Source organism: Dendrobates tinctorius, unplaced genomic scaffold, assembly GCF_039654945.1.
Source record: "Dendrobates tinctorius isolate UK_male_01 unplaced genomic scaffold, ASM3965494v1 ptg000030l, whole genome shotgun sequence".
NCBI classification, from domain to species: domain Eukaryota; kingdom Metazoa; phylum Chordata; class Amphibia; order Anura; family Dendrobatidae; genus Dendrobates; species Dendrobates tinctorius.
In genome coordinates this window covers 18,953,229-18,977,797 of record NW_027361698.1, presented here as the reverse complement: position 1 = coordinate 18,977,797, position 24,569 = coordinate 18,953,229, and the positions used below count along the sequence as shown (strand labels likewise).

Sequence of the window (24,569 nt, the reverse complement as noted above, 5' to 3'; positions counted from 1 at the left end):
AATTTCAACTAAACTGATACTAACACTGATTTAAATAAAGATAATACACATATTATACTAGCATTCATATTATACTAGCATTGTTCATATAACATTTGGTAGGGATCTAAGCTACAACCTAAGGATTAAACTCCTAAACTAACCCTTTTCCCTGCTACTGACTTTTCCTGTGACCTTCCCCTTTAACCCTCCTACAAAGCCCATTCCATTTTCTGTTTTTTTTGCCTGCATCTGTTGACATGACATTGTCATCTCATTAACTGGCTAAAGACGGTATCAGTTTTGTGGGCACCAAGCAATATCCACATTAGGTTTTCTGCAAACTTAACACCAGCTTACTTCTTGCAGTACAAATAATGTGTTGCTTGGTCCAAACAGATACTGTCCTAATGCTTTAGATGGCCGCCAACATTACTGTGGTGAAGTGTCAATAGTTTCATCTTCACTAAACAAGCAGATTATGTTTTTAGTAGTGTCAGTATATTAAAACAATACCAAATATAGATCTGAGATAAAAATTAAAAAAAAATGTTCTGTTATGGGTAATCAGGCTTCTCAAGGACGGGTCTAATGTAGAGAACCTCATCCATATTCTCTACAGGCACAGTGATTTCAAAGATATCCCATTCTTGACTTCTACTATGAGCGTACAATGGTAGCTCCTGCTTTGGCAGAAACAGGTTGCCCATGCAATGCATTAATTTGAATGGCTGCTGAAGGCTAATTTTTCTTGCCAAAATGATTTGACATCTTGAATCAAAAAGGTGTTGTCTTCATTAGATAAAATTCCTTTAAGTAACCAACCACAAAAGTTATTGCAGGCCAGGTGGAGCTTTGGTGCAACCTGTGCCTTTTCAGTCTGAAATCTATGTAACCGTTACAAAAGTCAGTGATACTTATTAGTAGTAAAATTTTGTATAGTTAAAAAATGAAATTCATAGCAAAATATTACAATTTTACAATTTTTGAAATAAATATTCCAATTTAATGTTAAAGTATAATTCTGCAAAAGCAGTAGCTTTAGGCCATGTATTCATATTATCTTAAATATTTGACTTACCTATTCACCAGTATTTAGGAGCTTTCAGTCCTGAAGTATGTTCCAGCCATGTGAACAGCACTATGATGAGCCGAATAGGCAGGTAACATAGTAGATACTATAACCGCCAACCTCTACCATTCAGTAATCTCTACTTGTAACAAAACTAATATGACACTTTATGAAAGGTAGAACCTCTTGGTCCTTATACAGTAGATAGGATCTTTCCTTTGACTTTTTTACTGGCATTATCAGTATGAGAGTAGGTAACACTTGCTGCATTATTGGCCTCTTACTAGAGTAAGAAAAAAATAAATTGTTGCTGTACTTCACCACAGTATGTTGCAGATTCTTCCTTTTACTTTGAGGGCCAACCAGGCCTGTTCCCGTAGCACCTTTGCTTTGCATGGAAATAACTTGACTTACATATACAGTGCGTGTGCGTGTTTTGTGTGGATGTATTTACCTTTTGTTTGCTGTGCATAACATCTTGTATTTCAATTCATTTTACGTTGATCCATGAAAACTCCTTTTTTTCCTATGATTTTGTGGTTCAGACCTCACCTTATGTGTCCTTCAGTATGAGGATACGCCAATGATAGGATCATACATTCACTTTATTTCAACATTGCATAACATTGAGTTAAACAATCATCTTTCACAAGATTTCTTCCTAGATGAAATGCCGGTTTGCAGCTGGTTCAGATAACTATTTTTACCAGCTCTTCTGCTGCAAGAGAGGGTTTTAAAACATTTTTGTAACACTAGAGGATCAATTTTCAAAATATGGCTAACATGCACTCATGGTCAAATATAGACTTTTGCCAACATAATAATGATTGTATTTTATTTTTTCTCAAATTAGCAAGAAAATTTACATATACCTTACATAAAATAACTCTCAATGAGGAAACTAAGATAAGTTTAAATCTTCAAACTCTTCTTTGATGCAAATTTCTCTACTATTTATATCTTCAAGAGATGAAAATAATGCCATAATGACCCCTACCACTCTGGACTTTGATTATCTGTCCCTGCCCTTTACCTCTGGGGCAGCTAATCAGAGAACGTCGTGGAAAAAATATGGTTTCTTCATCTTTTATGGAGAAAGTTTTGAACGACTTTGTCATTTCCTTCATTTCTTGCTGGAGGATATAGCAAAAAGGATTATGCTGCTGAGTAGAATTTATCATTTTAAAGACATTTTTGCTATTCTAAATTTGGCATTTAATTAGTTAATAGGTCAGTATTTTTCAGACATTCGTTTTGCATCATCTACGGTAAATCTCAGGTACTTGAAAAACATCAAATAATAAATTGAATTAATCAATATATATTACTACAGACCTCTCTGGCAGCAAGAGTTACACTACAATAGATTGGCACGCTAATATATTACTCTCTTTATATGTGATGATATCATATTAAATATGACATTCCTGTACGAGCTCCTCTAACCTGTTTTTCTGGCAGCTAAGTACCACTGGCTTTCTCTTTGAGGCAATCGACAGTCAACAATTGTAGCTCTTTCTATTTTTTTTCAATTGGTTGTATAGCATCAAAACAATCTTGAGATGCCTTTGTTCAAATTCACTGTGATTTTGTTTTCTTCTTGTAATTTATTTATTCATTTGCTGTTTTGTCTCAGAATTTGTGTTGTCATTCTGTTGTATGTGAGAGTGTGGCGTAGTATGCATTCTAAGCAAGTTATTTCCTGCCCATTTTCCTTCCCAATTACCTTTTTCCTTTAGCATGATGTTCAAGGCCGCTTGGATCCACCAACCACGTCAGTTCATTGCATTCACACCCCCACCTCAGCCAGAGCTGTGATTATTTCCTTCATGATTACATTATTCAATCACTATTTATTTATTGCCATTTTATGTTAATATTTCTCATTCACCTCAAAGATGACGAAGAAACGGAATCCACGGAAACTTCCATCCTGAAAAGCCATCTTGTCAATGATGAGCCAGTTTTAGCAAGTCCAGATTTGCTGTCTGAAGTGTGTGAAATGAAGCAAGACTTGATAAAAATGAGTGCAATTCTAACTATTGATGCTACTCAAAAGCCATTTTCCTCTAAAAATAAAGAACTTGAAAGAACCGAAGAAGATCCAGGAGAACCGTTTGAAATAGTTGGAAAGGTAAAAGAAGATTTGGAAAAAGTGAATGAAATTCTCAGAACTGGAACCTACTCCAGAGGAAAACATGAAGAAGCTCACTCTTCCAGAGCATATAACAAAGATGAAGAGTGGGTTGTTGTAGGAGCTGAAGAAATAGCAGAAGCCAAACTAAGAGCCCTCCAGCAAGATTCTGAAGTACCATGTGTAGAAATCCGTATAGACCGAGGGGAGAAACCTAGAATAAAAGCGGACATTCATGACATGGTTAATTATCTTACGAATGACCTAAATTCTTACTCAACTGATTCTACGACCTCTAGTGGAATTGAAATACAGAAAACAGAACAACGTAAACTTCCACTAGAAATTAAGAAACCAATTCGCAGGAAACTTAGAGAAAGAAGGAGGCAAGAAGAGCTGTATGGTACAAGTGACTCATCAGGCCCAACAACATTTAGTTCAGAAGAGTCATTAGATGATGAAATTGGGCTTACTATAGCATCTGCTCCAACTGTAAAAGAAGTTTCACCAGTGATTGAAGAAACACCAATTGGGTCAATTAAAGACAAAGTGAAAGCCCTTCAGAAACGAGTTGAAGAAGAACAAATGGGACTTTCAAGCAAAGTACAGGTAAAGGAGGTTGTTTCTGAGCCTGCCAAGCAACCAAGTGCAGTGTCTGTGGTGAAGCCACCAGTTTCGCCCTCTTCTAAAACTGAAAAGTTGGAAGAAACTATGTCCGTTCGCGAATTAATGAAAGCATTTCAGTCAGGTCATGATCCATCTAAGGAGAGATCTGGACTTTTTGAGTATAAAACAATAAAATCCGTACAAAAGCAAGGCTCTGTAGAAAGCAAATTAGCAGGTAGTACAGTTCCAACTTCTGATAGTAATAAATTTATAGATGATACAGTGACAGAACATTTAGCTTGTAGTGAAAGTGAGCAGAAATCCCTCAAAGACCATGTAAAGTTTAAGGTAATCTACGATGACCAAAAAGAATACAAGGGAAGTCCAACATTGCCCCCTATTGATATTAAAGAGGTAGTGACTCAGATCCATACAACAGATGAACCTGTTCATTCAATTAATGATGAGGAAATCTATAACGAACCATCAACTATAAGATTAAGAGTTAGCAGCAGTGACCAAGATGTTGATCCACAAATTAGCCCTGACAGGAAAACATCCACTGACTTTTCAGACGTTATTAAAGAAGAGCTTGAAGATAATGACAGTTATTTACAATTTAAACATCTCCCAGAAATTGAAGGTGTTCAGTTAAATTTAGATCAAGTACTCATTAGCCCATTTAATATAACCTTTCCTTCTGAATATGGAACAGATGACTTTCTACCTGATTTACATTTACAAGGTGGTGCATATGATGATAGCTCAGATAGTCTTAAGCATGAAGGGGTTGCCGACTCACCAAGTGGTAGCTTATTGGAAGGAACACCTCATATGAGTTCCGAAGACAGCTACAAACATGAAGGTTTAGCAGAGACTCCAGGAACAAGCCCTGAAAGCCTATCAGTTTCACCAAAGAAATCCGAAGAACAGAGTGATGATCAACTTAAAACAGAAAAAGAGGATGCACATGACACTAAATCTGTTACTAAAACAAAAAATAAGGATAGCAAATTGACTGAAGTAGACAACAATATCCCACACATAAACCAAGTTCACAGTGATGAAAAATCTCATGAAACTGAAGAATGTCCATTAGACTGTAAAGATTCTTTAGCTAAAGGTGAACGTCATGGAAGTTTAAAAAGCCCTCAAGGACTAGAATTAATTTTCCCTACTAAAAATGTTCAAGATGATGAGGTCAGCAGCCCTGTGGCTGATGACTCGGTAGCAATTAGTCATCAGGATTCATTGGAAGCAAGCCCAGTGTTAGAAGACAATTCTTCACATAAAACTCCAGATTCATTAGAACCAAGTCCTTCAAAAGAATCACCATGTCATGACTCACTTGAGAGCAGCCCAGTTGAGCAAAAAATTAAGTCTAGTATCTTTATAGGCTCAGCTCTTCATGCAAGTTTGAAATCGGACCTGGCATCAGAGTTGGCTCTTCGTTCTAGAATTCTTAGAGATCCAGATGGAAGTGCTGAGGATGATAGCATAGAACAGACTTCGCTCATGGAAAGCTCTGGCAAAAGTCCACTTTCCCCTGATACTCCCAGTTCTGAAGAGATAAGTTATGAAGTTACACCCAAAATACAAGACTTACAGGCATTCTCTACCCTTCCAAAGCCAGGTATAATTCCAGAAGTTTCTGAAGAGCAAGAAGAAGATTCAGAAAATGAGCCAAAAAAAAGATTTACACCTGAAGAAGAAATGTTCAAAATGGTAGCAAAGATAAAAATGTTTGATGAGCTGGAGCAAGAAGCAAAGCAGAAAAGAGAATATAAAAAAGAATCCAAATCAGAAGAATATATATCAGGAAGTGACTCAAAAACGTCAAATGATGATGACATTGAAGAGAATGGTATTAAATTAGTGCCGGATGAAGATGTTCAGATTGTAGTCAAGTCTGTAGAAAGCAGAAAAAGTAGTTCATCTTCAGAAAGTGAACCAGAATTAACTCAGTTGAAAAAAGGAGCAGACTCCGGTTTATTGCTAGACCCTGTAATAAGAGTTCAACCTCCATCTCCACTACCACCAAGCTTAGATTCTAGTTCAAGCCCTGAGGACACAGCTTTTCAACCAATTAAAGACTCATTCAAGACAGAGGAGGTCCAGGCAGATGACATTAGCAGCGAAAAAACAGAACAAAAAGAACACTGTCGTCATGAAATTACCACTTTTACTGAAGGAAAAGTTTCGACAGTTGAAGCTGATATTAAAGAGACCTGTATTTCATCATCATCATTAAAAACGCATGCACATGATAATATTAGTACAGATCAGTCAATAGCACATAATCTTAGAGATAATTTTAAAGATGCTCCTGAAAGTGCATCTGAATTTAAAGAGATAATCAATGTAGAAAAAGATCATATAGCTTCTTTTGATGTATCTGTCAAGGAGCCCTATGTTTCTCATTGTTCAGAGCTCACATCAGTGTATAACAATGTAACATATCCAATTCAGAGTGATACATCTCTTTTTGATGATAGCAGTGCATGTAAATCATTTGCTTCATCATCATTAGTGATTCAGAATGATTTCTGTCAAACATCTGTATCTTCACAATCACAAAATGACACTATAGAGCATGAACATACTGTCTCAGTGCCTGAAATCACAAGTCCTTATGAAAATGTCCCAATAGAGCACTTTTTTACTAGTCATGATCTAACTCAAGAATCTGCACATGACAGAAGTATGATTCAAAGCCTATCACACAGTGAAGATGAACATACCTTCCAGCAGGAAAAAGGTGCACCCAGGTTTTCCTCAACTGATAAAAGAGATGCCTTAATAAGTGAAACCACAGAACATCAAAGTGAACACATTATTATAACTAAATCTGAAGCTGAACCAGACTCCTGGAGTTCCATCAGAGAAGATGATGAAGCTTTTGAAGCACGTGTTAAAGAAGAAGAGCAAAAAATATTTGGGTTGATGGTAGATAAACAGTCACAGGGAACTACACCTGACACTACTCCAGCACGTACACCCACTGAAGAGGGTACCCCATCCAGTGAGCAAAATCCCTTTATGTTTCAAGAAGGAAAACTTTTTGAGATGACCCGCAGTGGAGCTATAGATATGACCAAAAGAAACTATGCCGATGAAAGCTTTCACTTTTTTCAAATAGGACAGGAGTGTGCAGAAGGTGTACAAGAGGACATCAAAGAAGAGAGTGGAGAAGAAGAGTCACCAAATCATGAAAGTTTATCAGATCCATTTTCTGCTGTAGAAACTGACGTAACAGAAAGTGAATTACAAGATACAACAGAATCCCCGTTTGATAGTCAGTCGATTGGTGAATCTGAAGTGGATGCTGATGATATTGAAATAGATGCTAATAAAACAGAGCAAAAGTTAAGAATTAAAATGGGTATTTCTGCTTCTTCAAAAACATCTAAAAAGGATGCTGAAGTGATTTCTGCAGAGGAAAATTTAGCAAATGTATCAAATACTCAGGAGGGCTATGATAGTTCACTAGACTCTTGGTCACCATCTCCTGATTATTGTACAGTAGATATGCAAATAGATTTTGCTACCATCCCAAAGTTTGTGGCTTCTGAACGTGATGAATCCCCAGATTCTTCACCAGAAGAACAGAAGTCTGTAATTGAAATCCCAACTGCAGACATAGAAAGTCCACAAAGTTTTATATCTGCTAATAATGAAAGCTACTTAACAAATGATGGCCTTACAATGGGGGAAGATCAAAAGCCAAAGTCCAAGATCCCTGTTAAAACAACTTTAACTAAAACTGAACAATCCTTCACATTTCCAGATAGATCTAGTAGCAAAATACCTGTGAAACAAGATAATAGAACTAAATCGGAGTCTGATGCTCGCACATCAGATTCTAAAATAAAAACAACCATTAAAACCAAAAGTTGCACAGAATCTCATTGTGAGATTTCTGAAAGATCTAGCCAGGTAGTTAAGGGAGAAAGTCTTGAGGTAACTAAACAAAAATCATCCAAACTTCCAGTGAAAGCTAAGAGTTTGTCACCTGCCCAATCAACATCATCATCAGCAACAACAGAGCAGGAACGTTTCTTTGAAATGTACAGGAACTCTATTGATTTCTTTGAAGAGATTAGTGATGAGGCATCAAAATTAGTGGACAGGCTTACCCAGGCTGAAAAGGAACAAGAGCCACTATCTGACGATGAGAGCAGTGCCTTTGATATTTCAGTCATTGAAAATCTTCCAATGTCTGGAACCCAGCCATCTGTTCCAGAAGACATCTTTGATACAAGACCTATTTGGGATGAGTCAGTAGAAACTCAAATTGAACGTATTCCAGATGACCATAGCCATGACATTGCACAAGGTATTTGCCAAAGAAATTGGGATTTTCCTCTGTTATGCATGTCATAGATTTTTAATTCATTTTCTGTGTTTTGTGAACATTTTGTTTTGTGGTGATTGTTTTTGTTGGTGCATGTCGTGTCTGTTTTTTATGTTGCAAAAAGTCATAACTGTTTGTGACACAAATCTCAAGATTGGACATTGTGAAGGCTTAATAAAGCTATAATAGTAACCCATAATATGAAGGATCATTTAGGTCAGTGTGAAGGTTTGCAAAGACTGATCTTTTTGTAACAAACATGGACTTCCTTGAGTAAAATAATAAGTTTATGTGGTGCTTTTTCTGCAGTGGTGGTTCTCATTATACACTTCTCATCTATTGTTAATTCCCTTGGCTTTTGCCCTAGGTTTATGATTTTACACTGAAATGTCACATAACACACATTAGATTATCTAATATATAAACATAACAATCTTTGCATCTGACATAGTGTCCGACTTTTTTCTGTTTCAAAAATAAAAATAAGTAGATAATAATAAATCTTTATTTATATAGCGCCAACATATTCAGCAGCGCTTTACAATTCAACAGTTCATATAAAAGTCATAAGTAACAACGTCAAAAATATTACAATAATTAAAGCAAAGATAATGACGACCCTGCCTGAAAGACCTTACAATCTACAAGTAGAGCGAGGAGTTGCAGAAATTGCATACGCTATATAGACATATTCACAAGCCGTTTGGTTGTCTATTTCATTCAAAGTTTGAATTACAGTAAAAAAAAGTTATTATATCAATAAAAGTATATAAATATCAAGAATGATTCCCGGGAACAATGATCATGACGATCGTGTCGGCCTTCAAAATCCTTATTCTTCATTCATACAGCTAAACTTACAGCTGAAAAAAAAAACACTTTGCAAATAGTTCCTGTGTACCTATTCAGATCTGAATAGCTCTATCAGCCTACAATGAAGCTCTGCTTGATCTTATGCTATAGGTTAGCAAAATAAAGGCAGAGACGGAGAGCAAAATCAGACAACGCTACGATTGTTAGAAGGCTGTAACCATGGCGATTTATCGGTTTGCAGAGGAGCTGTGCACACAAAATACTAGGATATTTTTATTTAAGGCTGTTACCATAGTTGCTTTAATATTTATTCCACACAGATCCTGAGAATGAACAGTGGACAATACTAACGGAAAAAAAACATTTCAACTCATGTCTCTTTTAACCCCTTAACGACCAGGGGTATTTTTGGTTTTACATTTTCATTTTTCCCTCCCCTTCTTTCCAGAGCCATAACTTTTTTAATTTTCCGTTTATATGGCCATGTGAGGACTTATTTTTTGCGGGACGAGTTGTACTTTTAAATGACATCATTGGTTTTACCATATCGTGTACTCGAAAACGGGAAAAAAATTCCAAGTGCGGTGAAATTGCAAAAAAAAGTGCAATCCCACACTTGTTTTTTGCTTGGCTTTTTTGTTAGGTTCACTAGATGCTAAATCTGACCTACCATTATGATTCTCCAGGTCATTTCGAGTTCATAGACACCAAACATGTCTATGTCCTCTTTTATCTAAGTGGTGAACAAAAATTCCAAAGTTTGCTAAAAAAAAAAAAAAAAAAATTTGCGCAATTTTCCGAGACCCGTAGCGTCTCCATTTTTCATGATCTGGGGTCGGGTGAGGGCTTATTTTTTCCGTGCCGGACTGACGTTTTTAATGACACCACTTTTGTGCAGATAGTTCTTTTGATCGCCCGTTATTGCATTTTAATGCAATGTCTTGGTGACCAAAAAAACGTAATTCTGGCGTTTTGAATTTTTTTCTCGCTACGCCGTTTAGCGATCGGGTTAATGCTTTTTTTTTTATTGATAGATCGGGCGATTCTGAACGCGGCGATACCTAATATGTGTATGTGGGATTTTTTTTTTACTGTTTTATTTTGATTGGGGCGAAAGGGGGGTGATTTGAACTTTTAGGTTTTTTTTAATTTTTTTTTATTTTTAAACATTTTTTTTTTTTTACTTTTGGCATGCTTCAATAACCTCCATAGGCTTATGCCTGGAACAACCATAGAGGTCTCATAGAGACCTCTGGTTGTCCAGGCAACGTGACGCCGACCCCCGATCACGTGACGGGGGTCGGCGATGATGTCATTTCCGGCCCGACGGCCGGAAATTCTATTTAAATGCCCGCTGTCAGCTTTGACAGCGGCATTTAACTAGTTAATAGGCGCGGGCGGACGGCGATTCCGCTCGCGCCTATTGCGGGCACATGTCAGCTGTTCATAACAGCTGACATGTCCCGGCTTTGATGTGGGCTCAGCGCCGGAGCCCTCATCAAAGCAGGGGAAATGTCTGATGACGGACTGTGTCCGTCATTGGACATTAAGGGGTTAAGTCATTTTAGTTCCATATTATCTGAATGTTTTCTGGGTGCAAGGAGAGAAAAGCTGTGTCAGCCTTAGGTGCATTTGGTCCATGATGAGGGTGATTCCAGAAAATATCATCTAACATTCCTTTAAACTGATCATCCTTTGGCAAGTCTTTAAAACAACATACCATACTTAATAAATCCAAGGTTAACATTTACTCCATAAAGTTAATACAAGGCATCCTGAAATACATGGGATCCTCCGGTATGCTTGTTTTTAGACCCATTTGTACTCGTGGTCCTTACTCATGGTTGGATTAAGGACATTGCATATAAATAGATCAGAAACACAAAGGCCAGTGGTTAACATTTAATTCAGGGTGTCCTGTTAACTATATGGAATGAATTTTAGCATTTGATTCATAAAGTTTGTCGATTTACTGAAACACCAAAGGACGTGTGCTGAATTCAACCTCATCAGACACGACGCACACTGGTGCTCTGCCAATCAAAAGTGACCACTTTTTTGCTAATATTTTATTCCTGCTGCTTTATTCCTGCTTAAATCTGCTAAACTGTTCCGGAGATATGGGACTTTTCTTCTAATGCGAACTCTTAATAGTCTTTACGAAAAGGGCGTCGCTCATGGGGTAATAATGGCGAACATCCTAAAGTTACGCCCCCCCCCACACACACACACATATATATATATATATATATATATATATATAAGCAGCCAGAATAAGATATGATCAAACGTTGTCCACTTTTGATCTTGTGACAGGTCCTCTTTTAGGTCACCATACGCATTCAATGAAAAATTTCTGGCCCCAACTATTTTGGGAGGCTGGACGACCATCTGATAAGTATGGTAATCTTCTAGATCTTCTTTGACAGATGAAGTTGTGGAAGAGACTGATCAGGCTGTTAAAATTGTAGTTCCAATCCTTTTTTTTTTCATGATCTAACCGTGAAAAAAATAAAAAAATGAACTGGAGTATACGTTGGTATACATGCAAAAACAGGAGCATGTTGACACTTGAATATAGGAACATATACCCTTGCAGTAAGTAAGTAAAAAGCAATAGCGCATATAAATAAGTCTGGGTACTTCCTAAACACCATTTCCAATTAAAAAAAAATGTGAAAGCCATCCCACCAGAGTCAAGATGTACCACAGTGGGGATGGTCTTAACCTCTAGCATTAAAACTTTACCATGTGTCAATGTGAATAAGGGCTGAGCAGGACTTGGTCTTGAATGGATACACCGCAAGCAGGAAGTTATATAAATGTTATGTCCAACTGATTATAAGGTAATGGCATATCCTAGTGATATGGTATCACTTTATAAGATAGTAAAAAAAACATTTAAAAACAATACATAACATGTATATTATTAAAGATAATTAGAGATCTATTTCATAAAGCGGAAGCTACCAAAGATTGTAGTTTAATGTTGTTCACTCATAGAGAAAACTTTACGAAGTACTAAATTTTCAGAAATAACAAATTCAGTTATTAGTAAAAACAAAAGAGGATATATATAAATAAAAAAAAAACAGTAAGACTTTATATAAAGGGAAAAGAATTATTTAATTATGCAAAAATTCAATTACAAACCTATACAAATCAAAAATAATCAAACAATGAGGTGATCAAAGAGAAGACATACCCTGTTTCCCCGAAAGTAGGACCCCCCCGAAAGTAAGACAGGGTGGGGGTTACGGGGGGGTCCTTCAATGTAAGGCCTCCCCCGAATGTAAGGCAGGGTTGGGGGCCGCTGTGAAATGTAAGGCCCTTACCTTTGGGCCGCCCCTGTCCCCCATTGGGTCCCCAGGCTCCAGAGGTGTCCTCAGGTGCAGCTGGGCGGGTCCAGCGCTCATGGGGTTAACTCGCCGTGTTAACCCCGCAATCCGCCCAGCTCAACAGCTCATTGGCCGCCCCTGTTCCCCACGTCACCGCCGGCCCCCGGCTCGAGCACTGATTGGTCCAGCAGCTTGGGCTGTAATTGGCCGCCCCAGCCCCACGTCACCGCTGTTTCCCTGCTGATTGGCACAGCGTTCCCTGCAACACAGGCCTTCCGCACCCACAGCCGCACCGCAGAGGAAAACGTCCAGCATTTAAAAACCAAGTAGGGAAACATGTACTGTATAGGGTATGGGGCTGTGTGCAGTGGGATACGGCACTGTTATGGGGTGTGGGGCTGTGTGCAGTGGGATACGGCACTGTTATGGGGTGTGGGGCTGTGTGCAGTGGGATACGGCACTGTTATGGGGTGTGGGGCTGTGTGCAGTGGGATACGGCACTGTTATGGGGTGTGGGGCTGTGTGCAGTGGGATACGGCACTGTTATGGGGTATAACAGCATGTTAATAAATGTTAATTTATTGGTTAAAAAGAAATTGTCATTTTTTTTCGGCTAATGTAAGACCTCCCCCGAAAGTAAGACAGGGTGGGACTTTTTGGGGTAAAATTAATGTAAGACAGGGTCTTACTTTCGGGGAAACACGGTAGTATCACCCTGAGAGCAGTAATATTGGGTAAGAATTACCAACTGCTGAGAAGCATTCATAGAGGGAAAAAGATATACCATATACTTCATTTACATTTCAATTCTAGTAGCTCCGCTATATAGATCTCTTATAGTAACCCGTGTCGGTGTGTAAACAATGATGATTCTAAATAGGGGACCCATACGTTGATCATGATTATTATCTTCCTCTAGCTTTTCAGATAATATTGGTTATCAGTGATAATGCAGTATTTGCAAAGTGCATATGCATATATCCATCATCATTGCTGGAACTTACCCCATAATAAAGTGCCAGTGCAGAGCACCATAGGGCCACTCATAAATGGAACATTTTTCCGTAATGGATTTGGCTGTGGTGAATCATCTGCATGTGCAGCTTTGCTTTGGACTTGCTGATGACATGTGCCGTACATCAGTCTACCCTAAGGGTATGTGCACACGTTGCGGATTACCCTGCGGATATTGCCGTGCGGATTTGGCTAAATCTGCAGGCAAAATGACCTGCGTTTTACCTGCGGATTTAGGCTAGTTTCACAATTGCTTTTTTTTGCAGCGCGTTTTTCCCGCAAAAAAACGCATTGAAAAAACGCATACAAAAGCATACAACTGCTGGGTTTTTTTCAAGCATTTTTATGAGCATGCATGAAAAAAACGCAGCGTTTTTATGCGTTTGTATGCGTTTTTAGTGCGTTTTTACCGCGTTTGCGTTTTTTTCCAACATTAGGTGGCCCCTCACACTAACCCAAACCATGACTTTACTAACCCTAACCCTGACCCTAACCCTAACCCTGACCCTAACCCTTAACCAAACCATACTTAACCCTAACCCAAACCCTAAACCCTAACTAACCCTGACCCTAACCCTAACCCTTAACCAAACCATACCCTGATCCTAACCCTAACCCTGACCCTAACCCTTAACCAAACCATACCCTGATCCTAACCCTAACCCTGACCCTAACCCTAAACCCCCTTAACTAACCCTAACTCTAACCCAAACCCCTAAATTCCATTGTCTAAACTAATGGTAAAAAAAAAAAACGCATGTGCAAAAAAACGCATACATAAGCATGCCAATGCGCACATATGCTCACCATAGACTTATAATGGGTGTCTTGCTGTAAAAAAACGCATTGCGCGCGCATGCGTTTTTTTGAGGCAAGTCGGACTCTCAAAAAATGCAACAGGTTGCATTTTGTGCGCCCGAGCGCATACCGCAAAAAAACGCATGCACGGTAAAACGCGTACAAACGCATGTGTATGCGCACATAAGCGCATCCCATGCAAAGTATAGGAAAAAAAAACGCATGCGCTATTTAGCGCTAAAATACCGCAGAAAAAAAACGCAAATGTGAAACCAGCCTTAGTACAGATTTTGTGCAGATTTCTTTTGCGTTTAGACACCTGCAGATTCCTATAATGGAGCATTTGTTAAAATGCTGTGGATCCACACAAAGAATTGACATCCTGCGGAAATGAACCCGCAGAGTTTATGATGCGGATTTTTCCACAGCATGTGCACAGCGTTTTTCATTTTAGCTTTACTTTAATGGTACTGTACGCAGCTGCTGCGGATCGATCCGCAGTAGAATCCGCAACGTGACTGTGCACATACCCTAAGAAATACGCTGGACACGCGCAGGCGCTTCATTCACATCTTATTGAACTGTATGAAACTAAGCTGCTGTCCTATATTTCTCGATAAATGAATATGTAATGAACATCACTCTTTGCAGACCTCACAATAATTTGATCTATTAGGTTTTTTATATTTTTGTTTTGTAGAAATTTTGCTCTTTTCTTATTCTGTTTCTTTTCACTCTAAAAACGCTCCCAGATTATATTATTACCATATCAAGATAAAGTGAGATCGCATCACTTGCAACTTCTGCAGTCATTTTTTTTATCTCTTTCACAAAACAATTACACACTGGTGACATATTCCATTGTTTTGGTTTATATTCTATAGATTTTGAGGAGGACCAAGAGAGGACAGAGCAGAGACTTGCTCATATTGCTGATCATCTGGGCTTTAGCTGGACCGGTAATGTTTTAAATCGAAATATCATTTATTATTTTGAATTGTCACATGGGTGCATGCCTCTGACAGCAGTATCGCTGCTATGGAAAGCTGTCAGATACTTGTATTTGCATACTGCTTTGTGTTTTTATTTTATGGTCAAAATCACAAGAAAAATCTATGCAAGTACATTTACTGTTTGTGTATAAAAGGGAATCTGTCAGCAGAGTTTTGCTATGTAAGCAGGGACAGAGACCCTAATTCCAGCGATGTATCACTTAGTTTACTAGGTGCAGTAGTTATGATAAAATGACAGTTTTCTCTGCTGCAGTTCTAGGAGATATTTAGCAGTGTATAACCTCGCCAACATCGCAGCCTTCTGTGCACATTGTATAGTGACAAAAAGCTGCTAATCAATGTTTGGTGCGTGGCTGTACTAGTATGTATGAGGCCAGTTGTCCTGTAGTTGATAATCTCATGCTGATAAAACACTGATTGCATTGAACCATCAAACAGTGGCGTAGCGTGGGGGGGGCGGTCCGCCCCAGGCGGCACGTGTGTGGGGGCAGCACGGCAGCAGCAGCAATTCCTCTCCTCTGTGGGAGAAGCGCGCCATGGAGGCACAGTGCAGCAGCTGTAATGACATGACAGGTCAGGTACAATGCGAGCATAAGCGGCAGTTACTGCTGTGTCATCACCCGACAGCCCGGCCCTGTGAGCCAGAAACACGCTGCTGGGTGACGACTACCTCTCCATCCACGGGAAGGGAGAGGTTAATGCTCACTCACACTGCGGTACAGATAACCTGGGTGTGTCCCAGGGTCGAGGGGCGGCACCTACTGCTGGGGCGGGGCTTCTCAGGGAGTGACGGGACACAGAGTCCAATCACGGACAGAGCAGCTGAGTGGGTGTGGCCGTAAATAAAAAATAGTCCAAAGTCTCCAGGAGGAAGACAAAATAAGCGACGAGTGAGAGAAGCTTCTACCTGACAGGTGCGTATCCCTGCACTCCCGTGCGCTGTGGCACCGTGGGTGGGTCACATGACCGCGCTATACCGCTGACCCTAGAGATGGCCTTTCCTCCACTCACATTTACCTGCTGCACCATGCAGTGCTTCCCTCCTCCTGATATCTGCACCTCTCACATGATGGTGCAGGATAGAGGTCAGGAGGACCTTTTTCTCCCAGATAATGATGATCACTGGTTTGTAAATGACTGGGTCCCGATTAATTTCCCATCAGCAGCAGTGACCCCAGAGGCGGTGAGCTGTCTCTGGGGTGTGCCCCTTCTGATTGTCCTGTCAGGCTGCCACTGGTCTACTGATTGAGGAAGCGCTAAGTGCTGGCACATCCACAGTGGTCCACGCCGTGGTGTGCATGCGCTGACCCTGAGCGTGGTTGTGGGCCATCAGAGCCAGCACAGAGCTCCATACTCGGTGGTGCAGTCACGATGTGCATGTGCCGGCATCCAGTTCTGCCACACAGGCCGTAGAGACTAGTCTAGAAATGTTGAAATAGTAACAGCAGAGTTAGTAGCAGACAAAAAATTAGATCTTTGAGTGTAGTGTGGGCTCTTCGGATGCTTCCGGATTATCAACGACCAATGGGGCGGCAAATTCTTCGACCGCCCCGGGCGCCACAAACAGTTGCTATGCCACTGCCATCAAAACACAGCGTAGCTGAAATCAGGGCTCTGCTTTTACATTATGGTGCTGTCAGATTACTTAGTAAAAACCTGATGTCTATGACTCCTCTTTTCTGGCTGATCACAAGGAGGAGGAGTTCGAATGGAGTGATGGTGGAGTCTGGCACATAGCACACCATTTCTAGCAATCAGCGGTGCACCCAGTGAAGCGAGATTGTTATTTGTGGGAAAACCCTTTTAACACTTTCCTAATATATGATGCACTATTAGATCTTGTCTCAAATTCCCTTTTTTGAAGTAGCCTTTTGAGCCGACTTTATTGCAGGCTTATGGTGGCTGTGTTACTCCGCCTTCATCTGTCTCTAACAGCCGCGGGTGCAGCTGCTCGCTGTTGTTAGCCTGTTATATGTCACTGCTCTAACTGCAACAGTTACCATTCTTAGCACTGCCATGAAGACCCATGTGCCGGCCATGACTATGCTCCTATGCTGGCCAGTGTGTTGACCGTGATTTTTACTATACACTGCAATTCATTTGTGCTGAAGTATATAGTACAAGCAATTGGACAACCGCAGGTTTCTGTTCTTTAAGGGGACTACAAAGTACAATTAAAAAAAAGACATATAAAAATGAACCTATTTATTTGTGCTAAAATGATATCTCCATCGTCCACTAGGTGGCATAATCTCGACACAGCTGGATTTGTCTTTGTCTGCAGACTGCTAACAATAGGGCTTTTCTGATTTTTTTCAGAACTAGCTAGAGAGCTGGACTTCACAGAAGAACAAATTCACCAAATACGAGTGGAAAATCCAAATTCCTTACAGGATCAGAGCCATGCATTGCTTAAATATTGGCTTGATAGAGATGGAAAACATGCAACAGGTAAGTGATGAACCCATAACCAAAGAGAGGGTCATACATTACATCTGACATCCCGTAATATTGACTATGTCCATGTAGGGTCGGTGGGCCGGACTGGGGGGTGGTCCCTCTGTATACCGCGCAGTAACGTACAGACACAAGATTGAGGCAGTTTTCGGGTGCAACAGGTCTAAGTTTATTTACCGCTGTCCGACTGACGGCTCTGACAACACACCGCAATTTCTTCACGGCCCTCCATTTCCAGGCCCCGGTACACACACCGTACTTTCACTTCGGACGTAGATACACACACCGTCCCTTTCTCAGCTTAGTGACGTTCCTGCCAGTTTGGTCACTGTGGCCGCCTTAGGCCTGTACACCAACAGTAATTTTACTGGTCAGCTGTCGTCATCAAATTCGGTATGCTTTCCCTCGGGACCTCGTCTGTACTGCGGTACTTTGTGCCAGGACCACCCCCCTGACTTCTTCTCTCTTCAGTCCCCTGGTTGAGCTTTCCTCCCAACACCCACTTTGCCACAGGCTCCTCTCCTCTTGAGCTCCTCCCAGGGACTGGAACTTTCTGGAACCCTCCTGTCAAATTTATAACTTTCCCGGTTCCCTGTAACTCCGCCCCCCATGACCAACTGTTTCTAAAGCCCTAAGCTGCTGTTAAGTCCTGAACTCACACTCCTTCCTGCCATCTTGTGGTCAACCCCAGGTACTGCACGTCACCTACACTTTCCTAGCTGTTTCCCCACTGTCATAACTGAAATCTGCCTAAAATGTGCAAACCCTCCTTCCTACTTGCTGACAAGTCCGTCCGTCAGGTCACCTTCCCTACATCCATGTAATGCTCATCTCTCAAGAAGTGCTGAGAAGAGGGGACGTGGTGCTTTTCAACTGTGAACTGAATCCAGATAGAAAGCAAAACAAAGTATTAATCAATATCAAATATAAAAATGTAGGGAAAAACTGAAATAAAAAAAGTTTATTGAGAAAACAAAAAAATGTGTGTTATTTGATCCAAGGCAAAGAAATTTGCAACCACTGTGTTCTTTAAGTTGCAAAATGTATTGATATCTTAACATTGCAACCCACCCAGTGGTTACAACTTCCTTTTTCCTAAATTTCACATTTTTCTGTTTTTGTAGTCATGGTCTTTTTTTTATGTAATGAGTTATTTTTATTTTTTTTCAAGGGCCCTATGTTGGGGTACATATGACTTATTCTTAGTTTTTGTGTTATGTTTAATTTGACAGCAATATAGTTTTGCTCAACAATAGCCCAAGTATTCCAAAAGCCATGGTTGTTTTCATTTTTTGTGTGTATGTATTCTACAGTATTTCTCAGGCTTTGTCTTTTGCAAAGCTTGTCATTTAATAGAACTATTTCTGGGGTACATATTACTTTTTACATTTCTTAGTGTACACCAATTGATGTACAATTACAAAGTGTTAACTCTTATTATATGGGTCGTTACATTTCCAGTGATACTATGTACAATATTTGTTGGTCTTTTTTATACTTTTGCGGAGTAACATGTTGTAAAACAATTAAAAAAAACACACATTAAAAATATATAATAATTTTATTAGTCTTGATATTGGATTTGACAATAAAATTGTTTGAATAAGCCTCCTCACACTGTTTATCACTACAGATGACATGGTCAATAGCAAATAAACTGTATATCAGCCACTTTCATGTGCAGATATATGCCCAGACAATCCCTTTAAGTGTTAAAAAAAAATACATGCTAAACAATAGTTTAAGTTTTTAAATTTTAAGATTGCTCTATGTAACTTCTGTTTATTGGAAATGTGTCTGAAAGCTACATGTCATTATATTAAGCCCCCGTTACACACTGCGATATCGCTAGCAATATCGCTGTAAAGTCACTGATTTTGTGACGTTACAGCGATATTACTAGCGATATCGCTGCATGTGATACTTACCTCCGACCGGCTCCCCCGCTGGTTATCGCTGATCGCGCGAGAAGCTGCTGGACCATTCCTCGTCGTCCACTTCCTGCGGCGCTTCCTGCTGTGACGACGAGCGACGTGTGGAGCCGGGCGGGAGGACGCAGGATCGCCCCGTCTGACAGGTAAGTAGCGATCCCCGTCCCCTGCGATGTCGCTAGTGAGATCTGCCTGTGTGGCAGCTCAATAGCGACCACCCAGCGATTCACCAACGATCCTAACCGCGTCATATCGCTGGTCGGGATCGCTGGTGAGTCGCTAGGTGTAACGGTACCCTTAGCGATGTCATTCACAAACTTCAGACTAGAAGATAGAGTACATGAAAGCCACATGGATCTGCATATGTTTCCACTTAGTGGAAAATGATGGGAACAAATAAATCAGAATAGCCAACAAGGTCTAAGGACTTGAATGTTTTGTAGATGCAAACTTACTGTAGCATGGTATAGGGTCCCTAATTCACTAAGTATTCTAAGTGTATTAAGATTATAGTAATGGTACATCCAAGTGTGAATTTATCTGTACCATGCCCCCAATACTTCCTAAAACATTTATTGTAGCTTTTTATCCTTCTTACTGTAGTTGCTCTGCATCTCTCTTAGTGTTGTAGCTTTGCATCTCTCTTACTGTTGTAGCTCTGCATCCCTTTTACTGTTGTAGCGCTGCATCCCTCTTACTGTTGTAGCTCTGCATCCCTCTTACTGTTGTAGCTCTGCATCCCTCTTACCGCTGCAGCTCTTCATCCCTCTTAATGTTGGAGCTCTTTATCCCACTTACTGTTGAAGCTCTACATCCCTTTTACTGGTATTGCTCAACATCTCTCTTACTGTTGTAGCTCTTCATCCCTGTTACTGTTGTAGCTCTTCATCCATGTTACTGTTGTAGATCTGCATCCTTCTTACTGTTGTAGCCCTTCATTATTTTACTGGTATTGCTCCACATCCCTCTTACTGTTGTAGCTCTGCACACCTCTTACTGTTGTAGCTCTTCATCCTTTTTACGTGTATTGCTCTGCATTCCTCTTACTGTTGTAGCTCTGTACCTGTCTTACTGTTGTAGCTCTTCATCCTTTTTACTGGTATTGCTCTGCATCCCTCTTTCTGTTGAAGTCCTTCATCCCTCTTACTTTTGAAGCTCCACATCATTCTTACTGTTGTAGCTCTGCATCCCTCTTACTGTTGTAGCTCTTCATTCTTTTTACTGGTATTGCTCCACATCCCTCTTATTGTAGCTCTGCATCTCTTAATTTTATAGCTCTTCATCCCTGTTACTGTTGTAGCTCTGCATCCCTCTTACTGTTGTAGCTCTGCATCCTTCTTACTGATGTAGCTCTGCATCCCTCTTACTGTTGTAGCTCTGCATCCCTCTTACTGATGTAGTTCTACATCCCTCTTACTATTGTAGCTCTGCATCCCTCTTACTGATGTAGCTCTGCATCCCTCTTACTGATGTAGCTCTGCATCCCTTTTACTGATGTAGCTCTGCATCCCTCTTACTGATGTAGCTCTGCATCCCTCTTACTATTATAGCTCTGCATCCCTCTTACTGATGTATATCTGCATCTCTCTTACTGATGTAACTTTGCATCCCTTTTACTGATGTAGCTTTGCATCCCTCTTACTGATGTAGCTCTGCATCCCTCTTACTTTTGAAGCTCTGCTTCCCTCTTACTGTGATAGCTCTGCATCCTTTGCTTTGCTCTTATATACTTACAGAATAACTCAATTGTCGTTCATTCTCCAAACCTTGCAGAGACTGCTGGTAGTCGGATAAAAATATATTTATATCTCATTTCAGTCATTGCTCATCATGTTCCTTTTTTTAATTTAGATTCCAGTCTAAACCAGTGCCTCACCAAGATCAACCGAATGGATATTGTCCACCTCATGGAATCGTACATGAAAGAGCCAATGCTACGCCATGCCAATCGCACATATGCCGATATAGAGCAGACAATTACCCTGGATCATAGTGAAGGTGGTAAAATGCTACAAACCTGCAGTAAATGGGGACGGGACCTATCTAGAGGTGGCTGTTATGTTATGATCTTTCATTGGTGGCATTCTAAGAAACGGTTCAGTATGGAGTATCCGAATGAGGATGGATACTACCATGTAATCAATGTCGTGTCCAAAACACTGACACAAAGTTTTGGTTTTCAAAAAATTTGCTGTTTGTGTTTTTAGATCTGTTAGTCAGATGTTTCTATGGTTATAATTTTAAGGATTTCATATGTTTTAAACTTTTATAGACAAATACATCAATTTTGTGTTGTTTTTCAAGAGTTCTGAAATTGCTCCCTGGCAGCTGGATATCAGCTTCTTGGCCAAATCCTGACTGATGGAAACCTATCCTTGTAATAGAATCATTCGCAACATTTTCATATCTATCAATGCAAATATCAATTCATTTTCAGTTTTCAATAATAGAACTGACACAGGAAAAACAGCACAGTGTAAAAAGATCCAGTAAGGCATCCTGACAGCATTCATGTTGCTTTTCATCCAAAGGCTCAATCATAATTTTGCCTAAGAACATTGTCATGAATAAAGAATTGTATTATTGTTATTTATGTTTATTTATATAGCGCCATTGATTCCATGGTGCTGTACAAGAGAAGGGGTTACATACAAATTACAGATTTCGCTTACAGTAAACAAACTAACAATCACAGACTGATATGGAGGGGAGAGAGGACCCTGCCCTTTCGGGCTTACATTCTACAGGATGGTGGGGTAGGAGACAGTAGGTTGGGGGCTTGCAGCAGCTCCAGTGATGGTGAGGCGGTAGCTCCAGTAGTGGTGAGGGGGAAGCGGGGATCATTGCAGGCTGTAGGCTTTCCTGAAGAGATGGGTTTTCAGGTTCCGTCTGAAGGATCCGAGTGTGGTTGATAGCCGGACGTGTTGGGGCAAAGAATTCCAGAGGATGGGGGCTATTCGGGAGAAGTCTTGGAGGCGGTTGGGTGAGGAGCGAATAAGTGTGGAGGAGAGAAAGAGGTCTTGGGAGGATCGGAGATTACGTGAGGGAAGATATCGGGAGATTAATTCAGAGATATATGGAGGAGACAGGTTATAGATGGCCTTGTAGGTCAGTATTAGTAATTTGAACTGGATACGCTGAGGGAATGGAATCCAGTGAAGAGATTTGCAGAGGGGAGAAGCGGAGGAGTAGCGAGGAGAGAGATGAATTAGTCGGGCAGCAGACTTAAGGATGGACTGGAGAGGTGCGAGGGTGTTAGCATCTAAATATCCTCCAAGAGCAACGTCTCAACAACAATCCAGGAATAATTTGGTAATGAACAGTTCTTTTTCCTATATGATAGAGACCATGTCACAAGGTAAAAGTGTAAACTAAGTGCCTCAATTAGCAAAGCTTTGAAATTTTGGGACTGTGGTTAGGAAACTCCCCAGATCTCCATCTCATTGAGAACCTGTGTTCAATTCTCAATAAGCATGTGGACAAACAAAAACACAGAAATTGGAATAAACTCCAATAATCTGATTAGACAAGGATGGGTTGTCATCCCTCAGGATTTGGCCCAGAAGATGATATCCAGCATAGCAAAGTGATTTGCAGAAATCTTGAAAAATAAGTGTCAGCACTAAATATTGATGATTCAGGATAGGAAAAATGTGGTCTGATAATCCGCGCTGCAAATCACTAAAAACTCGGATTATTAATACAGTGGTCTTTATTATTATTATCTATTTATATGACGCCATTAATTCCATGGTGCTGTACATGAGAAGGGGGGTTATACAAAGTTATAGATATCGTTAACAGTAAACAAATTTACAATGATAGGCTGGTAGAGAGGGGAGAGGACCCTGTCCTTGCGGACTTACATTCTATGGGATAGTGGGGAAGAGACAGAAGGTTGGGGTGCAGCAGCTCTGGTGGTTTTCCTGAAAAGATGGGTTTTCAGGTTCCGTTTGAAGGATGTGAGGGTGGTGGATAATCGGACGTGTTGAGGCATGGAATTCCAGAGGATAGGGGATATTTGGGAGAAATCTTGGAGGCGGTTGTGTGAGGAACGAATAAGTGTGGAGGAGAGTAGGAGGTCTTGGGAGGATCAAAGATTATGTGAGGGAAGATATTGGGAGATTAGTTCAGAGATATAGGGAGGGGATAGGTTGTGGATGGCTTTGTAGGTCAGTGTTAGTAGTTTGAACTGGATGCGTTGGTGAATTGGGAGCCAGTGGAGGGATTTGCAGAGGGCAGAGACAGGGGAGTCGCGAGGAGAGAGGTGGATTAGTTGGGCAGCAGAGTTGAGGACAGACTGGAGTGGTGCAAGAGAATTAGCAGGGAGGCCACAGAGGAGAGTGTTGCAGTAGTCAAGGCGGGAAATAATGAGGGCATGTACAAGAGTTTTAGTAGACTGAGGGCAGAAGAAGGGACGGATTCTGGAAATATTTTTGAGTTGGAGGCGACAGGAGGTGGCAAGAGTTTGGACGTGTGGTTTGAAGGACAGGGCAGAGTTGAGAGTTACTCCGAGACAGCGGATTTCAGGTGCGGGAGAGAGCGTGATGCCGTTTACCATAATAGATAGATCGGGTAGGGAAGGTATGTGAGATGGAGGAAAGATAATGAGTTCAGTTTTGTCTACATTGAGTTTTAGGAAGCGAGAGGTGAAAAAGGAGGATATGGCTGATAGACACTCCGGGATTCTGGACAGCAGAGAGGTGACATCTGGGCCAGAGAGGTAGATCTGAGTTTCGTCTGCATACAGGTGGTACTAGAAGCCATGGGACTTTGAGTTGTCTTAGGCCAAGAGTATAGATGTAAAGAGGTAGGGGCCCCAGGACAGAGCCTTGGGGGACTCCAACAGATAGAGGGCGAGATGAGGAGGGAGTTTGGGTGTGGGAAACGCTGAATGTGCGGTCAGAAAGGTATGAGGCAATCCAGGACAGGGCAAGGTCTTTGATGCCAAGGGAAGAAAGAATTTGTAGTACTAGGCAGTGGTTGACTGTGTCAAAGGCAGAGGACAGGTCGAGAAGGAGGAGGATGGAGAACTGTCTGTTAGCTTTGGCTGTGAGTAA

The 24,569-nt window shown here is 40.6% G+C and overlaps 1 protein-coding gene across 34 annotated transcripts in view; it reads left to right on the top strand.

Annotated features, from left to right (window-relative positions):
• The window catches only part of ANK2 (ankyrin 2), a 772,868-nt gene that overhangs the window by 697,487 nt on the left and 50,812 nt on the right, over positions 1-24,569 (top strand). For 19 of the 34 annotated variants that reach the window (XM_073571907.1, XM_073571914.1, XM_073571911.1 and 16 more), the window contains 4 exons: positions 2,950-8,127; positions 14,993-15,067; positions 17,441-17,572; positions 21,361-21,507. In XM_073571907.1, coding sequence (XP_073428008.1) covers positions 2,950-8,127; positions 14,993-15,067; positions 17,441-17,572; positions 21,361-21,507 — 5,532 coding nt within the window. The remainder of the gene's footprint in view (positions 1-2,949; positions 8,128-14,992; positions 15,068-17,440; positions 17,573-21,360; positions 21,508-24,569) is intronic. The other 15 variants (XM_073571916.1, XM_073571915.1, XM_073571917.1 and 12 more) reach the window with 1 other exon arrangement.